This window comes from Strix uralensis, chromosome 3 (genome assembly GCF_047716275.1).
Source record: "Strix uralensis isolate ZFMK-TIS-50842 chromosome 3, bStrUra1, whole genome shotgun sequence".
Classification (NCBI taxonomy): Eukaryota; Metazoa; Chordata; class Aves; order Strigiformes; family Strigidae; genus Strix; species Strix uralensis.
In genome coordinates, this window is record NC_133974.1 from 47,331,101 (window position 1) to 47,353,376 (window position 22,276).

The window sequence follows — 22,276 nt, forward strand, 5'->3', positions numbered from 1 at the left end:
TAAGCATTTATCCTTTTACACTGAAATCTATCTGTTCTTGACCAAAATGAAATTATTTCAAAAATTTTTTAGCTCTTACCTGACGTAAAGTACGTGCCACTATACTTTCAAGTACTGGTCCTCTGTCTTCATGCAACAGATGAACTTCATCAAGAATCAAGAGTTTTACTAGTTGAGAGAGGGCTACATCACCAACACTTTTTCTTGTCACTACATCCCACTTCTCTGGAGTAGTCACAAGCATCTAGTACAGCAGAAAAAAAGAAATATTAAGCATTTACAAAGAAAAATCCAGATTCAAATTTATAAAAACCCAGTATTTTAATATACAGCAGAGTAAATGCAATGTAGAACTTAGCAAAGCTATCTTAAGTTTTACCTACTTACATATGAAGCAGACACAGTTTGCTGCATCTACACATGTTGGACGGCCATTAGTAGGATTTAGTATGGAAAACCGTATGGAAATATCAACCAATACCTTCAAGGTACTGTGCACCATTTGTATACATTTTCCACATTAAAACAATTAAGCAGATATCCAGAATCAACTCTCCTTATATAATCGTGAGTCATTTAGTGTATGTGTCCCACTAAAAATTATCTGTGATAAAATATTTCTAATATTTTAGCACATAAACACCTAAGACCCACTTCATACCTAAGCTTGATCTGATAGTTCCAAGTTCCCTATGAAATGCTTTCTCCCTAAGGCATACTTTCAAGTTGTACATTTTGATATCTTGATCCTTGCACTGGCAAAAGAGATTAAGCAACTTCCACCAGTCCCAGACAAAGTAACTTCCAAACTTTATGGTTTCATGTAGATATGTCTGTGGTAATTCTCTGTTATGGTGCCATTTCTTGCATGCTCTTGCAATGGCTTCTCTTTCTGCATAAATCCCTAAGTAATAGACTGTCCAACAGATAAAACCAAGGTAGATTCAATCTCCAATTGCTGAACAATTGTAGTACCCTCCATTCCCCACAATGACAATACACTCACGAGTCATTTTATGTGATCTTAACACAAGAATTCAAGAAAGTAGCATTTTAAAATTTAAAATCAGACACAAAGTGGTCACTCTAAAGAAAGCATCTCACTCCTCTCCCCAAAAAGTTCTCAGCAGCTGTTCTGAATAGAAATAGAAATACAGATTTTTCATCTACTCTACAACAAAAATAATTTCTATTTAAGTGCCAACTGCTATGTATAAAACCCCCACAGAACTGAATCTCATCCACTGAAATTCAGTAGTAACTTGCCTGCAAGTTATGACTATGATTTAAGGGCAATTATTTATTGCCTATTCACAACAAATCTAATGAATCACTGTGTATCAAAGCTTGAGGTTTCTGGGACAGGCACAAAGCTTACCTTACAGTCTCACTTATTTCACAGAAAAAGAACTTAGATCTATTAAAATAAAGGTTACTCTGTAACTTTGCAGTTGAAAATCAGTCAGAAAATAAAAAGGAAGATTCAGATTCTGTTGTTTTGTAGGCTCCAATATAAATTTAGAAATCAGGAAAATCTTGTCCAGATGCTATCTAGAGGTGATTAATACTTACCAATCATTGAAAGATATTAGGAATTGACAAAACGCAGAAAATTCTAACAGCTCTAATAAATAGGCATGATACTAAAAGAAAACACAGTCCAGGGATTATGAACCTGTAAGTGGTTCATGTTTATAAATAAGTTTATCAACTTGTGACAGGATCTAGAGAATACGACACTTGTTTTCTAAAATTCTACTGACATTTACCAAATTCCAGTCAATAATCTCGAATTACCTTATTCTATAAGAGAATACATATAAAAATGTTAAATAGATGACCAAACTAGGTTTATGATAGAGTGTTTAAAATAGGAATTTCTAAATTGCAAGAACTTCCTACTTCTACCAGTATAACTTTATTTGACAAAGTATTTTTAACTAAATTGCCATCTTTTCCCCCCAAACGTGAATTAGTTTCTTCTGACAGATTTTGATTCCAAGGTTATTTTAATACAAATTATTGTATCAAGTCCTTTGATGCTTAAAGCAACATTACATCCATATTTTTCCTCTCAATAATATTTTTCTGCAACTCTACTTAAAGAAAAAAAGAACAAACAGTAATAAATAAATTTTTACATTTGGTATTTGATGAACCCATGCTCCACATCACAAATAAGAACTGAGTCTACAGTCAGACAGGAAAACATGCATCTGATCCCTACCAGTTCTTTCATAATAAACATATTTTATGATTGGGCCTTCTCTTAACTTTAGATGTTCAGAAATAAAACACTAAGATGATGCACAGTTCAGCCTTATAGATGATAATGCTTCTGCAGCAAATATAATACTAGTAAATCCCTACAAAAGCTTACACACTTCTGTACACACAATTGTTTTCATCTAGTCAGCATTTGCAACATTCTAAGCTGCCATGGCAGAATACTAAAAAACCCCCATAAATTAAAAGAGTTGATCAGACACTATCAGTATCCGATCTCAAATTTGACCAGATAATGTAAAACCAACAGACTATGTGATTCATGACATTTTCTTCTCAGACAAAATCTTATTATCTGTGACAACACAATGTACAAATAAGAAAAATGAAGATTGCTGCACTAGATCCAGCCTGACCAAAAAAGAAAACATCAAGACAGGTTAGGTGGCCTTCAAAAGTAGTGCTGGTAGGTATACAAATGGTATGCGTTAATGTTAGTACCAAAACCAGTTTCTTATCACAAAAATTATAAATGGAAGGGGTAAGAGAACTGGGTAATTATGAATAATGCTTCAAGGCCCTGGCTAAGAAAAGCAGATACAGAAAGCTAGCAGAGACTTATAAAAACTTTATGAAAACTGTTAGTCCAAATTTGAGCAAAACATTTCTTCCCAACAGAACATTCAATCACCTCAAGTACCATCAGCATAATATTAACAGCTTTTAGAAAGCTATTGATTTGCTGCTTCAATGTTTTGGAAACCCAGTTTGACAAACTTCATAGTTACAGAATCAAAGAATGGCTGAGGTTGGAAGGGACCTCTGGAGGTCATCTTGCCCAAGCCCCCTGTTCAAGCAGGGCCACCTAGAGCTAGTTGTCCAGGGACATATCAAGACAGCTTTGAGTGTCTCCATGGACGAGGACTCTGCAACCTCCCTGGGCTACCTGTGCCAGTGCTCAGTCACCCTCACAGCAAAAAAGTGTCTCCGGATGTTCAGACACAACCTCCTGTGTTTTATTTTGTGCCCATTTGCCTCCGGTTCTGTCACTAGGCACCACTGAAAATAGCCTGGCTCTGTCTTCTTTGCACCTTCCCTTCAGGTATTTATGCACATTGGTAAGATCCCCCCGAGCCTTCTCTTCTCCAGGCTGAACAGTCCCAGCTCTCTTAGCCTTTCCCCATGTGAGAGATGATCCAGTCCCTTCATCATCTTCGTGGCCCTTCACTGGACTCTCTCCAGTATGTCCATGTCTCTCTTCTACTGGGGAGCCTAGAACTGGACACACTACTTCTGCTGCGGCCTCAGCAGTGCTGAGTAGAGGGGAAGAATCACCAGATTCAGTTCCACTTGGATTTCAGCTTTCCTAACTTCATCCCCAGATACTCAGACAATGTCTCTGCATTCCTCCTAGGTTACGTATCTTTGCTTCCACCCTCTGTATGCCTCTTTTTTGTGTTTGAGTTTGACCAGGAGCAACTTGTTCATCCATGCAGGCCTTCTGGCATTTTTGCCTGACTTCCTATTTGTTGGGATGGACCGCTCTTGAGCTTGGAAGAGGTGATCCTTGAATATTAACCAGCTTTCTTGGTCCTCTCTTCCCTTCAGGGCTTTATCTCATGGGACTTTTCCAAACAGATCTCCGAGGAGGCCAAAGTCTGTTCTCACGAAGTCCAGGGTTGTGAGCTTGCTTTTTGCTCTGTTCCTTTCCTCCAGGATCCTGAACTCCACCATCTCATGGCCACTGCAGTCAAGTCTGCTGTTGACCTTCACATCTCCAATGAGCCCCTCCTTGTTGGTGAGTATGAGGTACAGCAGAGCACCTCTCCTCATTGGCTCCTCTATCACCAGAGGAGGAAGTTCTCATCAATGCACTCCAGGAATCTCCTGGATTTTTTACATCCTGCTGTGTTTCTTTCAACATATTAGAAAAAAATGCATCTTACAAAACATATGCATTTATGAATACTTCTTCTTCACTTGATTTCCACAAGATATAACCTGATAATATTTATTTATTCTCCTCAGAGAAATATTTTTCCCTGCACTGCCTCACAATATTGTTCCAGTCCAATTATTTTACCATCAGAATATACCAGTCTTTACTAATTACCAAGAATTAGTCCTGAAGACACTTTGTGATATTACAGAAAAAGATGTTCCTGTCCTGCAATATTTAAAACTTAACACATGAAAGACTCACTGAGTCACTAATATCACTGAGAGTGGTGCTGTGTTGAGGTGTTTCTATGTTTTGTTAAAATATTACTGGGTACATTTTGGTAGCAAATACAGATTTTTTCAAATGCTCGTACTCCTACAAAATAGTAGGTGTAAAAAAGTATGACCATAATTTATGAACTGAATTGTAACACTACTACAGATGCAACTGTTAACACTTTAAGTGAGCCATGTCAACCACAAAAAATTAGCAGCTGTACTTCCACAGAACTTTAATTAGCAAACAGTGAGGAAATATATTTAGCAATGCATATTAAGACTTTAAGGTGTGAAATACTACAAATGCAAGCTACTTAGCTAATTTGCTAAATCTAAATTGGCAATGTTCAGATCGCAGGGGGTTTTTTTATGTCAGTCATGTATCAGGATGTATATGTAAGATGGTATCATTAATTCTTCTGTTTCTAAGTGATGACTAAATATTCATTATAATGGTCTTTGATTTTATTTTAAAACAGCAATGTCACTCAATGTAATGACCTGAATTAAAAGCTATACTTGATATACTGTCTCACTTAGTAAGACCAGAGTTCTCCAGAGAATGTCTTGCCAGAAAATATTGGTTCTTATATTTATTTTGCAGATAGAAATTACAGTTGAGAAAAAAATTCCTCCAAAAAAACCCCAAGCAAAACAGTTTTATGTCTCAAACTATAAATTGAATTCAAATATATAAAGTGTTAAATAAAAATAGCAGCTAAAAGAAAATGTTGACTATCAGCAAATGTTAAGAAAGCTACAGATTATTTTTTCAATTATAATAATAAGCAAAGCAGTATTATGATCCATCTCATAATTAGTTTTAAATGTGGTAGCAGCATTTCTTTGTATAATTAATTTTCAGAGACAACGTATTTCATCCACAAAGTTATAAACTCAAAACTCTGATTCAGCAAAAGGATTCTGTTTTCTGTTTGGGGGCAAGGGAAGGACACAGTAACCAAGTCTTGAAAGACCTTTTTAATAATTTTTTTTTTTAATTTTGACTTCAGTTATCAGCACACTGAGAAGCATGTTCATTTATATTGCTATCTCACCACTTCATCTCTTTCAGTATTGAAATAGCTAGAAAGTGTCACGTTTGCTTAATGAGCTGCAACTCATGCAAGACATTTCAATCTGTTTTTTGTATTAGGGTATGGCTGAATAGAAATGGGTTAACTGTCAATATTTTTACTGTCAACTTAAATTTCTCTCTGTACATACAATTCTCCTTTTTCAATGCTTTTTGGATTATCATTAGTAATTATTCCACACTGACTTTTTCTACTAGGGAAAACATGGGTTTATCACAAAGTCTTCTGTCTTAGGTGAGGAAAGTCACTCAATTTCACTTTTATACCAAAAAACATAACAGTTTTAAAAAAATAAATCTTTCAACCCAAAATTATTTTATTTAGTTTTAGGGTTATTTATATATCCTTACATTACTTTACATAATGTTCAGGTAAGAACTCAAACAAAATAGTCTAATTAGTTTACTTTGAAAAATTAAGTCAAAAGGAGCGACATTAGCTGATAATTTCAACATCAGTTGACAACACTTTGAGTGACGGTGAAAATGCTTTTTTCTATAATTGCATGACTGGCTAACGATTTTTGTAGTTTCTCTTCAGTCTCTTTAGAAGCCAGACTTCACAGTAAGAGGAAGTTATATTTTCACGGTAGTTTCAGAAGATCAACATCTTGAAAAATGGTGGGGTTTGTTGCGTTGTTTGGGGTTTTTCTTAGTCTCAAAAGGCTTATGGTCTCACTGAAATCAAATGATCTTCCATTAATTTCTTAGAGTCAAACATTAATTTCTAGCAGTTGGCACAGCCTGCTGGTTTACCTTTTCAATAGCTCACTTGCAATCCTTTGAAACTTTGCTGCTTTAAATTCTCCCAAACACATCATGCACAAGACTAGTATCCGATTGCTGCATGAATAATTTGTGCACACACTCTGAGGCTAGTAAAACTATGGTAATCTCCTGAAATTCGCACTCCCACAGGTCCAATCCACAAATGAAAATATTTTAGAACAGTTATATAAAATATTTAGTTATAATGTCCTTACTACAAAATTCACTGCTTTTAAGTTCTTCAAGACCACTTTCGAGAACAGTTTTCCCCTCTAGTCACTTCAGCCTTCAAGTATGTCTGCCACTTAGCTGACCTTTTGTCCCTTTCATACATACTACAATAAACCAAAACTCAGAAAAAAATGCCACAGATAACTTCCTAATTGCTATGATTTCCAGAACACAATTAGAAAAGACTCAGGTCATTCTTCCTACGTGCCAGACACTGTCAAACCAAAATGTATAAAGAACTGGTTGACTTGAATCTCAGGTTAAACATCAACTGGGATGATGGGAGAAAGGGACTGGTGTTCCATTTTTGTTTTAGACAGCATACCATTCTGATTACAAAACAAAGAGAGAACCGTTGGTTGTGAATCATCAGGTTAGAAAATGAAATTCTTCCTGCCCTGTTATCTTAGAAGTGGACTCTCAAAATAGTCTACCTTACATCTGTTCAAACCTTGATGGAAGGTAAGGCATTGTTAGTAAAGTAGGCATGTATTTTAAATTTTAAACATGTTCTCGCTTTAGGTTTTTGCTTTATCAGACCTGATAACAGCCTAAATTTTGGGACTGACAATGGATTTATATAAGTTTGCGTATTGTGATTGAGTTAACAACCTACAAGCCAAGTCCTTTCTTTGGCAATTTCTCTTCAGGCAGATTTTTATAAGTTTTTATTCCAGATGCACACGATAAACAGAATTCAACTAGTATTTAAATACAAGACTTTTGAATGAATTGATGTAATGATTACAAAGGAAAGATGTTATATTTCTTATAGCAGAGATTTTATGGACATTCCTGAGAATAAAAATGAAACATTCCCAACAAACAGCAGGAACAGAAGATTGCAAACTAGTCTGCAGTAATCAGCCCCATTCAGAAAGCAGATCTTGCTGCCAGTGAGCAGCATTGATTATTATATCAATAAAGTAATTTTTACAAAATGAATATGAGTAAAGGCTTTTGCAGAACTACAAAATTGGTATCAACCATTAGATTTTAAGTCCAAATAAAGAACTGCCAATCTTACAGGCACTAGAATTAGCCAGCAGAGGACTAACCTGAATTGAACTGATGAATTAAAAGCTCTGAATAGAAAAGTATCAAAGATATCAAAAGGTGTACAAAATTCTGAAGGACCAAAACAGAGGATGCACGAAACAAAATTTTTTGAGAAAATCTCTTACAACTGCACAAATAAAGCAGTTGCTGTACCTCCCAAACACTTCACTCGTCTTCAGCTTAGCATTCACTTCCATGTTTTAATTTTCTTGCTACTATGTTCACAAGTGAGTTATGAGCAGTAATTCTTTATGTAGAATGTTTCCCAGAATAATGGTGACTTAAAATATTTGATTTTTAAAATATTTTTTAGTAGGCTCATGCAAACATTAGGCCAAGAACTGATAGAGATGGCAAGCTGGTGTGCAACTACATGTAGAAGTTTTCATAAAAGGTGGTGAAAACATCTTTTTGGGGAATTTTTCAGAAAAGCAGCAAATATCTGTCATCAAGAATAACAGCCACTACCAACAGTGGTCAATTTTAACATTTAGTCATGACCATTAATTAAAAGAACCAACCACAGCAACAGACTTCATTTTAATTTAGGCAGGAACAGGTAAGTACTCTGCTATGGTGCACAGAATTTTTCTACTACAACACACCTACAGATCACCATAGATTCCATAAAATCATCCTCCTGTAACTCTGTAAGAACCTTACTACACAGATTCTTATACTGCACTGATAAATGCAGTATGCAAGTCCTTTCTAGTAAAGTACTGTATTAACATTCTCTGGCATTTGTTTACGCCCATGCCCTGTGCATGAGCACACAGTATTTTAATATGTGGTTACGTAGCTTTCTATAACATAAAAGGTAGAAAAGTTTTGTTGATAGCATAAAAATGTCTGATTGAAGATACCACAGCCAAAACTTAGAAGAGGTAAAGAGACTAAAACAGCTAAAATACAGCTTGCAAATAACTGAAATAGATATTCTTCACTGGAAAATGCATGTTAGGTATTTCAGAAATTTGCCTTTTAACAACATAAAACAATGATTAGATATGACTAGAAATTATTTCATCATTTGCAGATTAAAAAGAACTCTTTTACTGAAATGTGATGAAATAAAGCATCATTCCAGATACGGGAATTCAGTAAACTTAGAAAAAGTAGTATTTTCTGAAGTGCCTTGCTTATGCTGGAGAAGAAACAATTTTAAGGCCTATTTCATTTGCACACACAGTTAAGGAAAAAACATAGTTCATGTACGAAACACAAGCTTTAAGGATCTAAAAGCTTTGGAAAGCATGGAACCAGCCTCTTGCTATGTTAGTGCCTGTAGTAAGTTTGTCTCCACCACAGTGATTCATTACGGATGGACAGCAATAAAGAATGGTCTAGTCACTGCTGCTTTCTTGGCAACATTCAAAGACACTCTCTCAAAGATCTACTTCTGTAGATTTCAATTAATATAACTTCCTCATCTTTACTGTTTTCACCTTGCTACTGGTCTCTCTTCTTCTCCCACTCCTTTACACACACCTATAATTTCCCCATACCACATTTTGAAAACAGCATTTAAGAATACGTGACTGATCCTAGAGAAACTTTGCTCAGTCACAGCCAGCACTCTGCATCTTCTGACAGCTGTTTGGCAAAGGGCAATGGGCAATCTACGCAGTTTACTCTATTCATGCTATAACTATTGTTCTGGCAGCAAATTCACTGCAAGACTTTACTTGTGCAGAAATGGAGACACAGAAAACTGCACACAACTACACACATCCACCCAGAGCAACCTCTCATTAGAATGCAGCATATTCTGCAGTTCTGTAGGGAGAGCTGCTATGTTGAACTATGATCAGTGATGCTTTGGAGCTTCTCACAAATTTTAATATTAGATACCTGATATCACACCCCATGAGGGACACTTTACCACTTTGGCACTCTCTGAGGTAAAACTTCATCAAAACATGTGACAAGAGCAGCAGCCTGCAAGTCACTTTCATAATACTGTTTTTATTCCTCTTTTTATTGCACTCTTATTCGGTATGATTTATTCAAGCATTTCACAAAACCTCATGTGAGCTGGAGCTCAGGCAGGGAGTGGAATAAACATAGAAAGTAAAACAGAGGGCAGCAATTCAAAACAAGAATTTGAGGTAGGATGGTAGGAAGTAATAAATAATGAATACAAATATTTTGTTTGTCATAAATCAGAGACAACCATCTGATGTTGTGTTTTACACAGTTAAAACAGAATTATCTCCAGTAAAGCAGATTCCTTATAATAGAAAGATATGCAGATAAGCAGTATGCCCATTTGGGTGAATAGATGATCTTATATCAAATCTTAACATGTATTTGTGATCTAAAATAATGGCAGTACAGGATCACACACACACATATATATATATATAAAAAAGCATCTTGGAAACATTTAATAATAAGACTAACAAAAAGTATCTACATAAAAGATTGAGTTTTTCATGTTAGAAAGACTCACAGAGGTGCATTATATTGATGCCTATTAGCAGCAATTAGTAAGCCAACAAAGCTAACACCAATAGTCAATCAACAATAGGTCCAGAACTCAAGGGAACAACAAAAATTGTAACAGTTGCCACTCAGAACTCATTAAAATGGCAAATGAATTTTTAACTGGAGAAACATAACTTTGTTCAGTATGTTTTATTTTATAACTTAATTCTAGGAACTCATGATGATTTAGTTTTTAGTTCCTTTACAGAACCCAGCTAGTCCACCTAATGAAAAGGTAACTGAATCATAAAGTATCAGCACACCGCCTTAGCAGAGCAAGATACTTATGACACATCTGACATGTACTGTTGAACTGTTCTTTTTCAATATTGTTTGATTTGTTGTATACTCAGTTTCACAGTTACAATTAATAGATTTAACTTTGTACGTTAAGATGTAAAATGTTATGCTTTCAGCACAATTCTAGATGTCCCAGTCATGACAAAATTAATTTATAAGTTCCAACGCTACTTTTAAACCTCAATAAAATGGACTCTGACAGAGTCAAAATAAACAGGAATCCCAGTACAACCAGTCAGGCTGATCAACCAGATGGAATTCCTTTCTGTTGCTGCTGTAAAAGCACTGAAGTTTTTTATATTCTTACTAAAAAAATATAAAGCTTTACATGTGAAGTAGTTACATTAATCTGAAGAGAAACTATGGAAAACAATATACACTAGGATCACAATAGCTGTACTGAGAAGTAATATAAGAGCACCTGCTCTCTGTATTTTTTTTCTAGGAAAAAACAGTCTGTTTAGAGTCAGTACAAACCTTACTGTAACAACCACAGTGAGGAAGAACAGCTTGCATGCCTTGGAAATTTAGCTCTTATACTGTAAAATATATAATTAGCCACTCAGCCTTCAAGTTTAAATAATGATCTAAATGTTTTAAAGGAATTTGATCCAAAACATTACCCTCTTTTCCTCTTTGCTGTTAATCAGTTTGCTAATTATAGTTACACTAACCTCTGATATACTACTGTCAGGTCTGATTGATGCCAATAGCTCCCTTAATCAGATCTGACAACTTTCAGCGTCTGTCTCTTGAGACACTGCATCCAGCCTGCTTGTTTTCAGATCCTCCCAGTATTATTTTTCATTTTCTTCTCCCCTAGCTCCTTTTTCACACAGAACAGAGATACAGTAAAATAACAACAAAATATGAGTATAGAGTATATTTGTGTATGTTTTTAAACATCAGGATAGCAATATTTGGGCTAAAGTTGATAGTTTGTTTACTGGATAAGAATTCACAAGGAAAAAGTACAAAAATACTTTTTGGGAATATATTGACAGTTCTGAGAAATGCAATATTGTTGCTTGATTGGTGGTTTGTTTGTTTTTTCCTTTTTTGTCTCAAAGCTGCAAGGAAAAGGGTTTAAAAATCATTCCTCTGTTCTACAGCAAAACTTTAGGCTTGGGTTGCACAATTTCAGGAGACAAAGATAAAAGACTACCTCAGATACCAGTTTTTCCAATGTATTTATACTGGCACACTTCTAAGGCTCATCACAATGGTCCTACATATCTCAACTGTAAATATAAAAAGTTCAGAATAACTTTTGTTGGCATAATTATAACCATGTATTTATTTATTTTTAAGATTAGCCAGAGTAGGGGGAGATAGTCTGTGTTCCTCTTGTTAGTACTTGAAAAAAATTAGTGATCAAATACCTATTCCATGGAACACAGTGATAACTTTTTCTCTAAAAGTGAGGACCTGTTCAAGAGGCAGTTGTTCTTGATCATTTTTTTTTCCCCTCTCTTCTGCTCCTGTAAAATATTACTCCAGGACATGGATTAACCCAATATTATGTGAAAAAAACCAGATTGCAACAGTGACATTTTGTTCCAATATCCTTTTTAACACACCTTTACTCAACAGTTTTATTTTCTTTCACAGATTTGTATGCAAGAAGAAGCAAGTTGTGGGTTTTTTGTCTCAAACCAATTTTTTTTGAGAATCAATGCAAATCACTGACTCAGAGACATACTAAATGTAAGATGAAGAAAGGTTTCCTGGTTCAGCTGAGATGCTGATCTTAAAACAGATATTGCATTAAAAGCCAATTTTGTGACACCTGTTTACAAAATAACCACCCAAACACCAATTCATTTGCTTTCATGCAAATGTGATTTAATGAAATTTGCTTTCAAGTCTACACTCCAGAGAAAATTACGTATGTGAATATTAACGATAACCAGTGTTGAAGGCAATTGCAACAGACCTACAGCATGAATGCCAGATTTATATCCTCCATTGATATTAACTAAGAACTAGCACACCCTTTGGATTTCAGCAGGATCCTTTAAGCACTCAGAGGAAATACCAACAGTCTGTTGTTCTAATGAAAGGATCAAATCAAATGGAGTTCCACAGGAGTCTGTCCACCTTAATACTATTTCATATTTTCATGAGTAATGCTAATGATAGACTAAAGATTATACTCACTAAACATTCAATTGATATTATGCTGCACAGAGCTGTAAATCCATTGGAGGATGGAGTAAGAATTTAAAAATGCCTTAATAAGTTAAAGAACAGATACATTAATGGATGAAAATCAGTAATATGACTTCAAGATTCTATACTGAGGATGAGATTTATCTTGCCTATCTCACCTGCTAATTTAGAAATTCACCATCTAAACTCACTGTCTAGGTTCCCTCTAGCTGGTTCATTTAATCCGTTTTAGTATGAGTCAGCCTTACAAGTCTTTTCTCTATAGTGTTTTCCTTACAAGACTGTTCAACCAGTTTAGACAAGTTGCCTAACTTTTACATGGCTAAAGCCAAAATAGATTAATCTGACCCTTAGGAATAAAACAACTGGCAAGACAGTAGTTGGACAGGGAAAAGAGAAAGGGCAGATCAGTCTGCACATGAACCAGAAGTGCTATGCTGTTGCAAAAACTGAAACCTTGGAACAGAAATGCTGTTATTTGGACATGCTAAATAAACCTTCCACTCTGCTCAGCAGCAGTATGACCTTGGGGCAATACATTATGTTTTGGGCAACTTAATTCAAGAAGTGCAAATCAACTGAGAGTCCAGAAGTGAAAAATGAGAATGACTAAACATAAATGAAGCATGACCTTTACAAAAAGTTTAAATGAATTGATGCTTAGGCTAAATAAATGTGACTGAACAGAGATAAATACAACTATGAGAGTCTTCAAAAAGCAAACAGCAGTGGCTGGGGAAGAAAGACATTCAGATAAGGAAAGTGGTAATAAAATTTGAGTAGGTTTTACGTTGAAAATAGATTTCTGTTAAAAGTAATAATAATAATAAAATCTTCTAACAGCGAAGACAGATAACCCCTGAAGGAGATTCACCAGAAAGTTTAGGAAAGCTCAATGATCGGGGTATTGTAAGATCAAATTAGACCAATATTTATCAATAGTGGAACATATGTATTACATCTGTTTTTGCAGAAGGACAAATTAGATTAATTCTTATACTATTTTGTACAGTTTTAAGATCAGCTTAGTGTACATAACTGCACTTAATGTTGCACTCACACCAAAGTAAACATCTTCAAAGCTTCAATTAATAAACATCTTTCAAATTTCAATTCTAAACAAATACATATAACATATATCCTAAATAATATATTATAATTATATTCTATATTCAAAATTTAATATGCTACTAATATATAATCTGCTAATACTATATACTATTATACTCTTTATGCTAATAAAAAACTTATTGTTGATAATACTTTATACTATTATATATACTCTAATTCTATTATAAATTAGAGTATATTTCAGTATAGTTATTGCATGAGAAGCGGTTCTTAAGTATCAAAGATTCTTTAAAAAAATTTTCTAACGTAGTATAGAAAAAGCTGTACTTTTAAATGCAATCAAATTTAGCAAGATTATCTGCAATATTTGTTAAGTATTAATTTCAAGTCTGTGGTTTTTTGTTCCACACATAGTCACAATAAATGCTAAACAACCTAAAATATTCTGTAACATGCAAAAATAACAATCTAGAGGATACAAATTCTAAATTTCTCTGATGCTATTTTGTAATTTACTTGCATTTTCAACTGACCAGAAGCAGTTAACTTTGAAAATGAGCCAAAAGAGGCAAACATTCCTTGAGCAACCTGTCCTCAATTCTACTCAAATAAGCTATCTTTTTGCAGAGGAATATTCACTCAGCAGGCACAGCTGTTATTCTGCAATTTTTACATCTAAATCAAAGATAATTGGACTTCTGAGTACCTTTAAATTGTACTCTAGGAGAAGGGTCTAACTTAATGCATCATTTGCATTAACTATAAAAGACTGCTTTTTTATCCTGTAAAATTTACACTGCTTAAAAAAGTATCTGGAAGTACAAAACAGCTACTCAGTAATTTTATAGTCACGTGGATTCCTTTTGCACAGAACCTTTTCAGCTATAAAAGACCATTAAAACCAACAAAAGTAAATAATTCTTCAAGTTCTTCATAGATAAAATATTAATGATAACAGACACTCCTGAAAATTACATTCCTACAAGTTTTACTGAAGATTACATCCCTGGCACCAAAAAAAGCCTCAGAGACAAAACCCTATAATAATATTTTATTTGGTGTTTTTAATAAATTCATTAATTATTCATATGCAGATGAGCAGTTAGTTCATACCATGAAGTACTTCAATTTCAGATTATTTGCTATTAATTTAACAACTTCAATTGAGGCATTCTCATTGTACTTCAGAATTTAACATTCAGACAATGTATTCTAAAGATTTTTAGTCTTAATTTTACATATAAAAATATGAAAAGCATACTGCTTATTAGCATTCCATCACTGGAAAAGAAAATCTGAAATTTGTTTGACAAAATGTTATCTTTAATCATTATACAGGAACATTGTAAAAGGCAAAATGGTGTCTAAAATGGTTCCTTGCTCATCTTTATTGATACATGCAGTAAATATCACATATGCAATTCCATCAAAATAGACTAATGTTGATTTTCACAGAAAGGATAAGGTTGGAAGGCACCTTTGGAGATCTTCCAGTCTAACCACTGCTCAAAACAGGGTCACCTAGAGGAGTCTGGTCAAGACCAGGCCCAGTCAGGTTTTGAGTATCTCTAAGGTGAAGACTCCACAACTTCTCTAAAGAAACTTCCAGTGTGTGACCACTCTCACAGGAAAGAAAAATAATCTTATGTTTACAAAAAAATTTCCTGTATTGCAGTTTGTACTTATTATCTTTTGCCCTCTCACTGGACACTGCTGAGGTCTGGCTCAGTCTTCTTTACGCATGAATACACAATGTACTCATACACATTGATCACACCTATCTGAGCCTTCTCTCATACCTGAGCTGAATGACACCAGCTTGCTTTGCCCCTCCTTATGTGTCAGATGTTCCTATCACTTAATTACCACTCGTGGCTCTTTGCTTGACTTGCTCTAGTATGTCCCTGTTCCTCTCATAACAGGGAATGTAGAACTGGACCCAGCACTCCAGATGTGTCTCACCAGGGCTGAGCAGAGGGGAAGGATCACCTCCTTCAAGCTGCTGGCAACACTCTTCTGAATGCAGCCCAGACTGAAGGGGAGATTGCTGGCTCATGTTCAATTTGTTGTGCACCAGAACATCCGTATCTTTTCTGGGAAGCTGCTTTCTAGCTGACTGGCCATCAGCCTGGACTGGTTCATAGGATTATTCCCCCACTCCTGTGCAGGACATGGCATTTAACCCTGGAACTTCACGAGATCTCTGTTGACCTCTGTTGTCCAGCCTGTCAAGGTCCCTCTGAATGACTGTACAACCATCTGATCCGTCAACCAGTCCTCCCAGTTTTGTACCATCTGCGAAATTGCTGAGGGTGCACTCTGTCCCGTGACAGAAGGTCACCATGACCTTTGAAAGGTAATCGAGAATGACCTCACGGTGACTTTGACCAGCTCCCTCAGGACATGTGGGTGAAGCTCATCAGATTGCATTGACTTGTATTATGCTCAGTTTGATTGCATGTTCCCTAACCTGACTTTCTTCCACCAAGTGGTAAGTTTTCCCACTCTGGACTTCCCCATTTCTCTCAGGGCCCAGGGATTGCTGAAAGCCAGTCCTCACAATAAAAGCTGAAGCAAAAAAGGCATTAAGTACCTCAGCCTTTTACATATCCTTTGTGATCAGGTCCCCTGCCCCATTTAGCAGCAGTTTTCCCCAGTCTTTCTTTTGCTATACACCCATGGAGCCTTTCTTGTTGCCCTTCACATACACTTCTGGGCTTTGGCTTACCTAACCCTGTCCCTTCATTCTCAAACAGCAACCACAATCCTTCCAGGTCACCTGTTCCTGCACCCACCTCTTGCATACTTCCTTTTTATGTTTGCTTTTCATCTTGCAGGCCTCCTGCCACTCATTTGACTTCCTGCTCATCAGGATGAACCACTCTTGATCTTAGAAGCATCAACTAGGAATAGCAAGTTCACAGGATTGCTAGAGACTCCTAAAGTCTGAAAGCTTTTGAATTTTCCATCTAGATTAAAAAATACTGGAGTAGCTTACTGAACTCATTCGTATCATATCCTCATTAAGTGATTTACAAAGGAGTGTGGAAAATATTGCAGTAATATGTTATTTGATCAGTTTTCAACACCATTTTATTTAATAATCCCACATATAAAAACTCTTACACACAATGCACTTTCTGAAGCACATTACGTGAAGATTAACTTCTGCATAGAAGATTAAAACACGTTAAGCTAACCGAACTTATTACAGCTATAATACTGGATCTACAATATTTGCATATTAGCAGACAACTGAATTAAAAATCTGTGAAACTTTCTACTACATTAGGAACTCTCCTCTCTCCCCCCTGCCCCAATACCAAGGTTACCAAATCAATGTAACATTTATGTGTTTTGAGAGATATAGCAGTGAATACAACTCGGCAAGTACACAACTAAATAAGATGGACTGTCTGAAACACAGTAAAGCAAGATCAAATAAATGAGCAGCAAAGAAAGGTTGTCCTTAGCACTGTCTTTGACATGAAGAAGTAACATTTTGTTTTCGATGTCACTGTCTACAGTATTCTCTCAAAAGGCAAAACCACTCTAAAAACAGCACAAGCCAAAACTGGTGTCTGTGAAGACCTGCTGGATCTTATGTAAGGTAACCACTTACCACTGAAGTCTCTAAGTACTACAGCTGACTAGCCAACACATGTAGTCTACACAAAGATATTCAAATCTTTCTATGTTCAGAATTCACAAGACTGATAGATATCTATTCCTCCTGAGTGACATAAAAGGAATAGAAAGCTCAAAGGCAGCTTCCCCATAGGTACCTCAGCACTCTATTGCAGAAGTGGGAGAGCAACTCTGCAGCTCCAACCAGGCTTCCTTCTTCCCACAATCATGTATCTATATTGCACAGAAGCCTCTCTGACAATGCCACTAGTATTCACAATGTAGCTTAAAACATTACAAATATTTTGCAACTCACATGTGATTCAGTAGCCACCGGATGATCACATCATTGTAGTAATACAACTAAAAATCCTTCATGTAAAGGTCAAGACAGAATTTGATTCAGCCGGTCCCAGTCATGCAAAGTGAAGAAATAACTGTCTTTTTTAAAAGATTTATTTAATTAATTGCAAATCTGGCAACAGAGAAAGGAAGATGCTGAAGCCTCAAAAAAATAACTGAAGAACAGCAGTCCTCTCTCTTAATGCAAATTAAATTTGTATGTTATTCTACTTTCGGAAAAACTTTGGCATTGTTAGTATCTGTTGTATTGAAGTAACAGATGCAATAGTCTAAGAGCAATATTTTACATATACAATTTAAAGAAGTGTTTATTAATTTCTTTTTTTTTTAACCCAAATGCAATACTTCTGACATTTTACTTCATATTCACTTCTGCAATATTCTACCACAATGAACTCAATCATCAATAAACAATGAATCTTCATCTCTACAAAAACATACACAGTAAACAAATTCTGTAGTCATAAACCACATGCATTTTCAGTGTAATTTGGTTTTAAATAGTAAATGAGTAGAATATTCTCAATAAACATCTTTTATACACATTAAAGAATGATTTAAAATTTTTTTAGCAAGCACTTCTTAAAAAACATATTTTGAATGACATATTTGCAGTTAATTTCACAACAAGAATAAGCAGCAAATTGATTTAAGATACTCATTGGAAAGTCATTAAACCAGATCTTCCCATTTTCAGTAAGTAACATGTGTGTCTGAAATTTCCACTTAAAAAATTACAAAATCTACTTGATTCACCTGCAGGTGACACTGTTGGTCTTAGCTATGCAAACAAAGAGCAACAGCATTTCTCTCAATATATTCAGTTGCAGTCTGGATCAATGATGTATCCAAAACACAATTATTTTTCTTATTTGTACACTAGTACTTTTAAAGTTCCACTGTAATATCAAACCTCTGCAGAGACAGTGATTAATGCAAGTGCTTCAAGTACAGATATATTAAAACTGAATTTATTCTGATAAAGCTTAAAGTAAATGAAAAAGTGTGTGCGCTAGAGGGAAAAAAAAAAAAGAGTATATACTTATAGCAAGGGCTCTTCATCCAAATTGGATATTTGTATATTTTTATATAAGTGCTGAAGTACAATACCAAGAGTATTATATAAGTTCATTTGGAAAAAAAAAAGGAAAGGGGGAAAAAACCCCCAAAACCCCCCACACTCAAAACTTTGGTTTCAACAGTTTAGAAAAACTTGTAGGAAATGGAGCTAAGTCAGGCATGAACATAATTACTTCCAATAAAAGGGAACACACAACCAAGAATGCAATTACAAAAAAACCCCTATATCCTTTAACTACAGAACACATAGATCACCTTTTTGCCTGTTATTCAAAATTACTGTAATCTTATCTGGCAATGTTTCAACTAGATTTTACTGCTAAACCAAAAATTAACTCCCCTCTTCCAACCCAATCTAAATAGTGATTCTACCCAAGAGTCATGCCAAAGAATACCAGTCAATTACAGATTTTATCAGAGTATGTGGCATTTGATTATTAAACATAAAGTAGCTTACTCAAAGGCAGTACTAAAATTCTACAGATTATGCAATAACAGCAAGCAAGTAGGCATGCAGTATAATAAACCACTATATCTGTCTATTTGAAAAATAAATTATTTCAAATAAAATGTAAATGAATGTCTTAGAGTAGCGATTCTAATTTCTGAAGCATGGAAGTCTGATTTTAGTAAAATCAAGATGGATTCTGTCATAAATCTAGAAATTAATTTAGGTCACAGGCAGAACCTCCAGTTCCTTATAAAGGACTCTACTATTTTTTATTCAAACTGCTACTGTTTGATGATGTATAAGTACTTTTTTTCCCCTGGCAAAATCTTAGCTGTCATAGGCACATATATTAATGGGAGAGCAGTAAATCAGAAGGGCTTCCAACAATCCCACTAGGGTATTGGAAGACTGATGCCAGAAAAGGGAAGTACAATGCTGAAGGCACAGATCGATAACATCAGCCTGAGAAAGCAGTGCAGTTGTCCCAGCAACAAAAACAATAGAAAGAATGCAGGCAACAGTTCAGCTAAGCAACAAGCTTATTAGCTGAACCCACAGAAAAGTTATCCAGAAATCTCTTATACAAGCAAAACTTAGTTTCTTAATCATTTTCATCATCAGAAACAACCAGGAGTCCTACATGTGAAGTCACATAATCTACTGCCTTTATTTCTGAGGGTTAAAGAATTCAGTCAAAGAATTAACATTATAGGCCCTAAGTTGTCTCTCTGCTGTTTAACATTAAGTTTTTTCACCTACTTTACTACATCCCCAAGCTGGTGTAAGGAAGGACGGAAGAAAACTGTGGGAAAACCATATACTTCATAAAAATGGCACCCATGGAAAAACTCCATCCTTGACTTTAAAGGGTCAAGAAATAGCACTACAATATTAACTAATTGAAAACTTGTTCCTGAGGTGAGCTAGAAGGGCATAGTGACATTACAGAAATGCGCCCAACTTGGAAAGGAGAGGGTCCAAGTATTTTCTCCAGTTTCAGATTCTAGTCAATTTGGGCGCACGTTATCCAGATTATGTCTTCATTTCCCTTTTGTTATTCCCTATTTTAGATCCCTGAAGAGGATACTCTTAGGAAAATGACTAGCTTTTCTTCCTTCTGCTCATCCATCAAAATGCTTTCAGTATTCCACTTTCTCCCTCCAAAAGCCAAGGAGAATGAATTCAGCCCAGCTGAGGACCTAGGCGTTACTGGTCACCAGACTGCTAGCAACTGGGAGTGTACACTGCTTATTGGTGACCAGACTGACAAGATCAGAACCTTAAAAAACAGTATTTCAAATCTTTAAACACAATATGGTAGGTATTTGCATGCATACAAAGACACATCCCTTCCGATTTTACTTTAATAGTCTTGCTTTCAGAACTAAACACTAATTAAGAAATACACTTATGATTTACAGAAAAAATGTTTAAAAAGTAAGACAGAAAAAGATATGTAACAGTCTGTGGAGTCCCATCAAGCCTCACTGCCTCAAAGAGATCCTGGATAGTTTTTTTTCTTAAACACAGTTTGTCCTGAAGATTGCATGGACAATGAAGCAGGAAGCAAGATTTTATTTTTCAGACTGTGAAGACTTCTAAAACGAAGGAAATCCTTACGGAGACAACAGTGTGAAATGGAGATGACTTTGGGATACAGAAATCCTATTGTATAGAAAGATTTTGATCTTTCTTGACTCAGCCATACACTTCAGCAAGCATTTCTGTTCTAAACATTTTAATATATTTCTCTCATTTGAAAGGTAAGGTTTTTACCTTATTTAAAAGGAAGAAAGAGTCTCATTTTAAATAGTGCATAACTTTGAAAGTTCAGAAGAAAGGAAATTTTCTTTCAGCAAGATTGCACTACTGAGAAATACTCTGGAAGTTTTCTCACAAAGAGAGAGGCACGTCCCTTCCTCTTTCTTTTTCGTATTATATTTTTATGTCCTCTTGATAAATTATATCTCCCCGTCCACATGCTGATCAAAAAAAGATATTCTGCTCCTGAAGCCATGGGTGTGCATAGAATTCAGCACCACTTTTCATTCTAGGCATACTGGAAGAGGGAATATTAACCTAGCTCAACTCCTTTTGAAATGAACAACTTGAAAAGAGGAGGGCTTTTCTGTATCTGTGAGCCTTATAATCTCTGAGTCACTTCTGATGTCCATTTCATGACAGTTTATCTTCTCATACCAAAAAAGATTTGTAGACTTTATTGCATCTAATGTATCCAAAGTTTCTAGAGCAAAGAACCACACTGTTCTTGGAAGGAAACAGACTGGCATCTGAAGTCAGCAGTAATATAGGTGTTTTCAACAACTGCAAGTAAAAAACCAATGGCATGTAATTGGAGATGAAGGCTACTTACAAAAGACTAACATCAGAGTAAATGCCTACAGGGACGGACAAAATATACCAGAGGAGAAAGAGATTAGACAGTGACAAAGCACCAAGAGATAGGAAAATAAAATCGTATTACGTTGCTTCAAAGGCACTTTAGATTGTATATTCTGTGTAATTTTTCAGTGTAAGCACTTCATACAGTTTTCAGAAAATGCTATGGTAATATGAATGGGATAACAATTAACAATGTGAATCTAAAAAAAAAGTGTTATCCTACATTTAACTTCTGTTAAAATGTAATACAATATGATAGAGTGAGAATTGCAATTAAGGGAAAAGAGCTGTTAATATTCGGAATTAAAAAAATTCAGAATTCTTGGTCACCTTATTGAAACATTTTTGTATGAGTATGGTGACGTGCATGGTAAGATGACATCCCTGCATTCAATAAAGGAAAGTGAGAAATAAAGTTCCTATAGATTCTGTTTGATAGATAACTTCCTAAATCAATAATTTTTGAAGATTATGTTATCAACACAGACAGTTTAGAAATAGAAACATATTTCTGGAAAAAAAGGCTTTGGGAGGAATAAGAAATGCAATAGTTTTCCATGTTCTAATTTCACAATGCCATGTAATTTCATACATTTTAGCATTATACATGTAACCAAAAGGTCAACCTACTTGCAATTAAGGGCATGCCTCAAAGCCCACAAAATCGGGGAGTCATTTCAATTCTTCTCTGGTTTGGGGGTAACTGAAATGTGAACTAG

General features: G+C 35.3%; 1 protein-coding gene across 11 annotated transcripts in view; it reads right to left on the reverse strand.

Annotated features, from left to right (window-relative positions):
• ASCC3 (activating signal cointegrator 1 complex subunit 3) overlaps positions 1-22,276 on the reverse strand; it is a 288,803-nt gene that overhangs the window by 177,058 nt on the left and 89,469 nt on the right. For all 11 annotated transcript variants that reach the window (XM_074862160.1, XM_074862161.1, XM_074862162.1 and 8 more), the window contains one exon: positions 80-244. In XM_074862160.1, the coding sequence (XP_074718261.1) occupies positions 80-244 (165 nt within the window). The remainder of the gene's footprint in view (positions 1-79; positions 245-22,276) is intronic.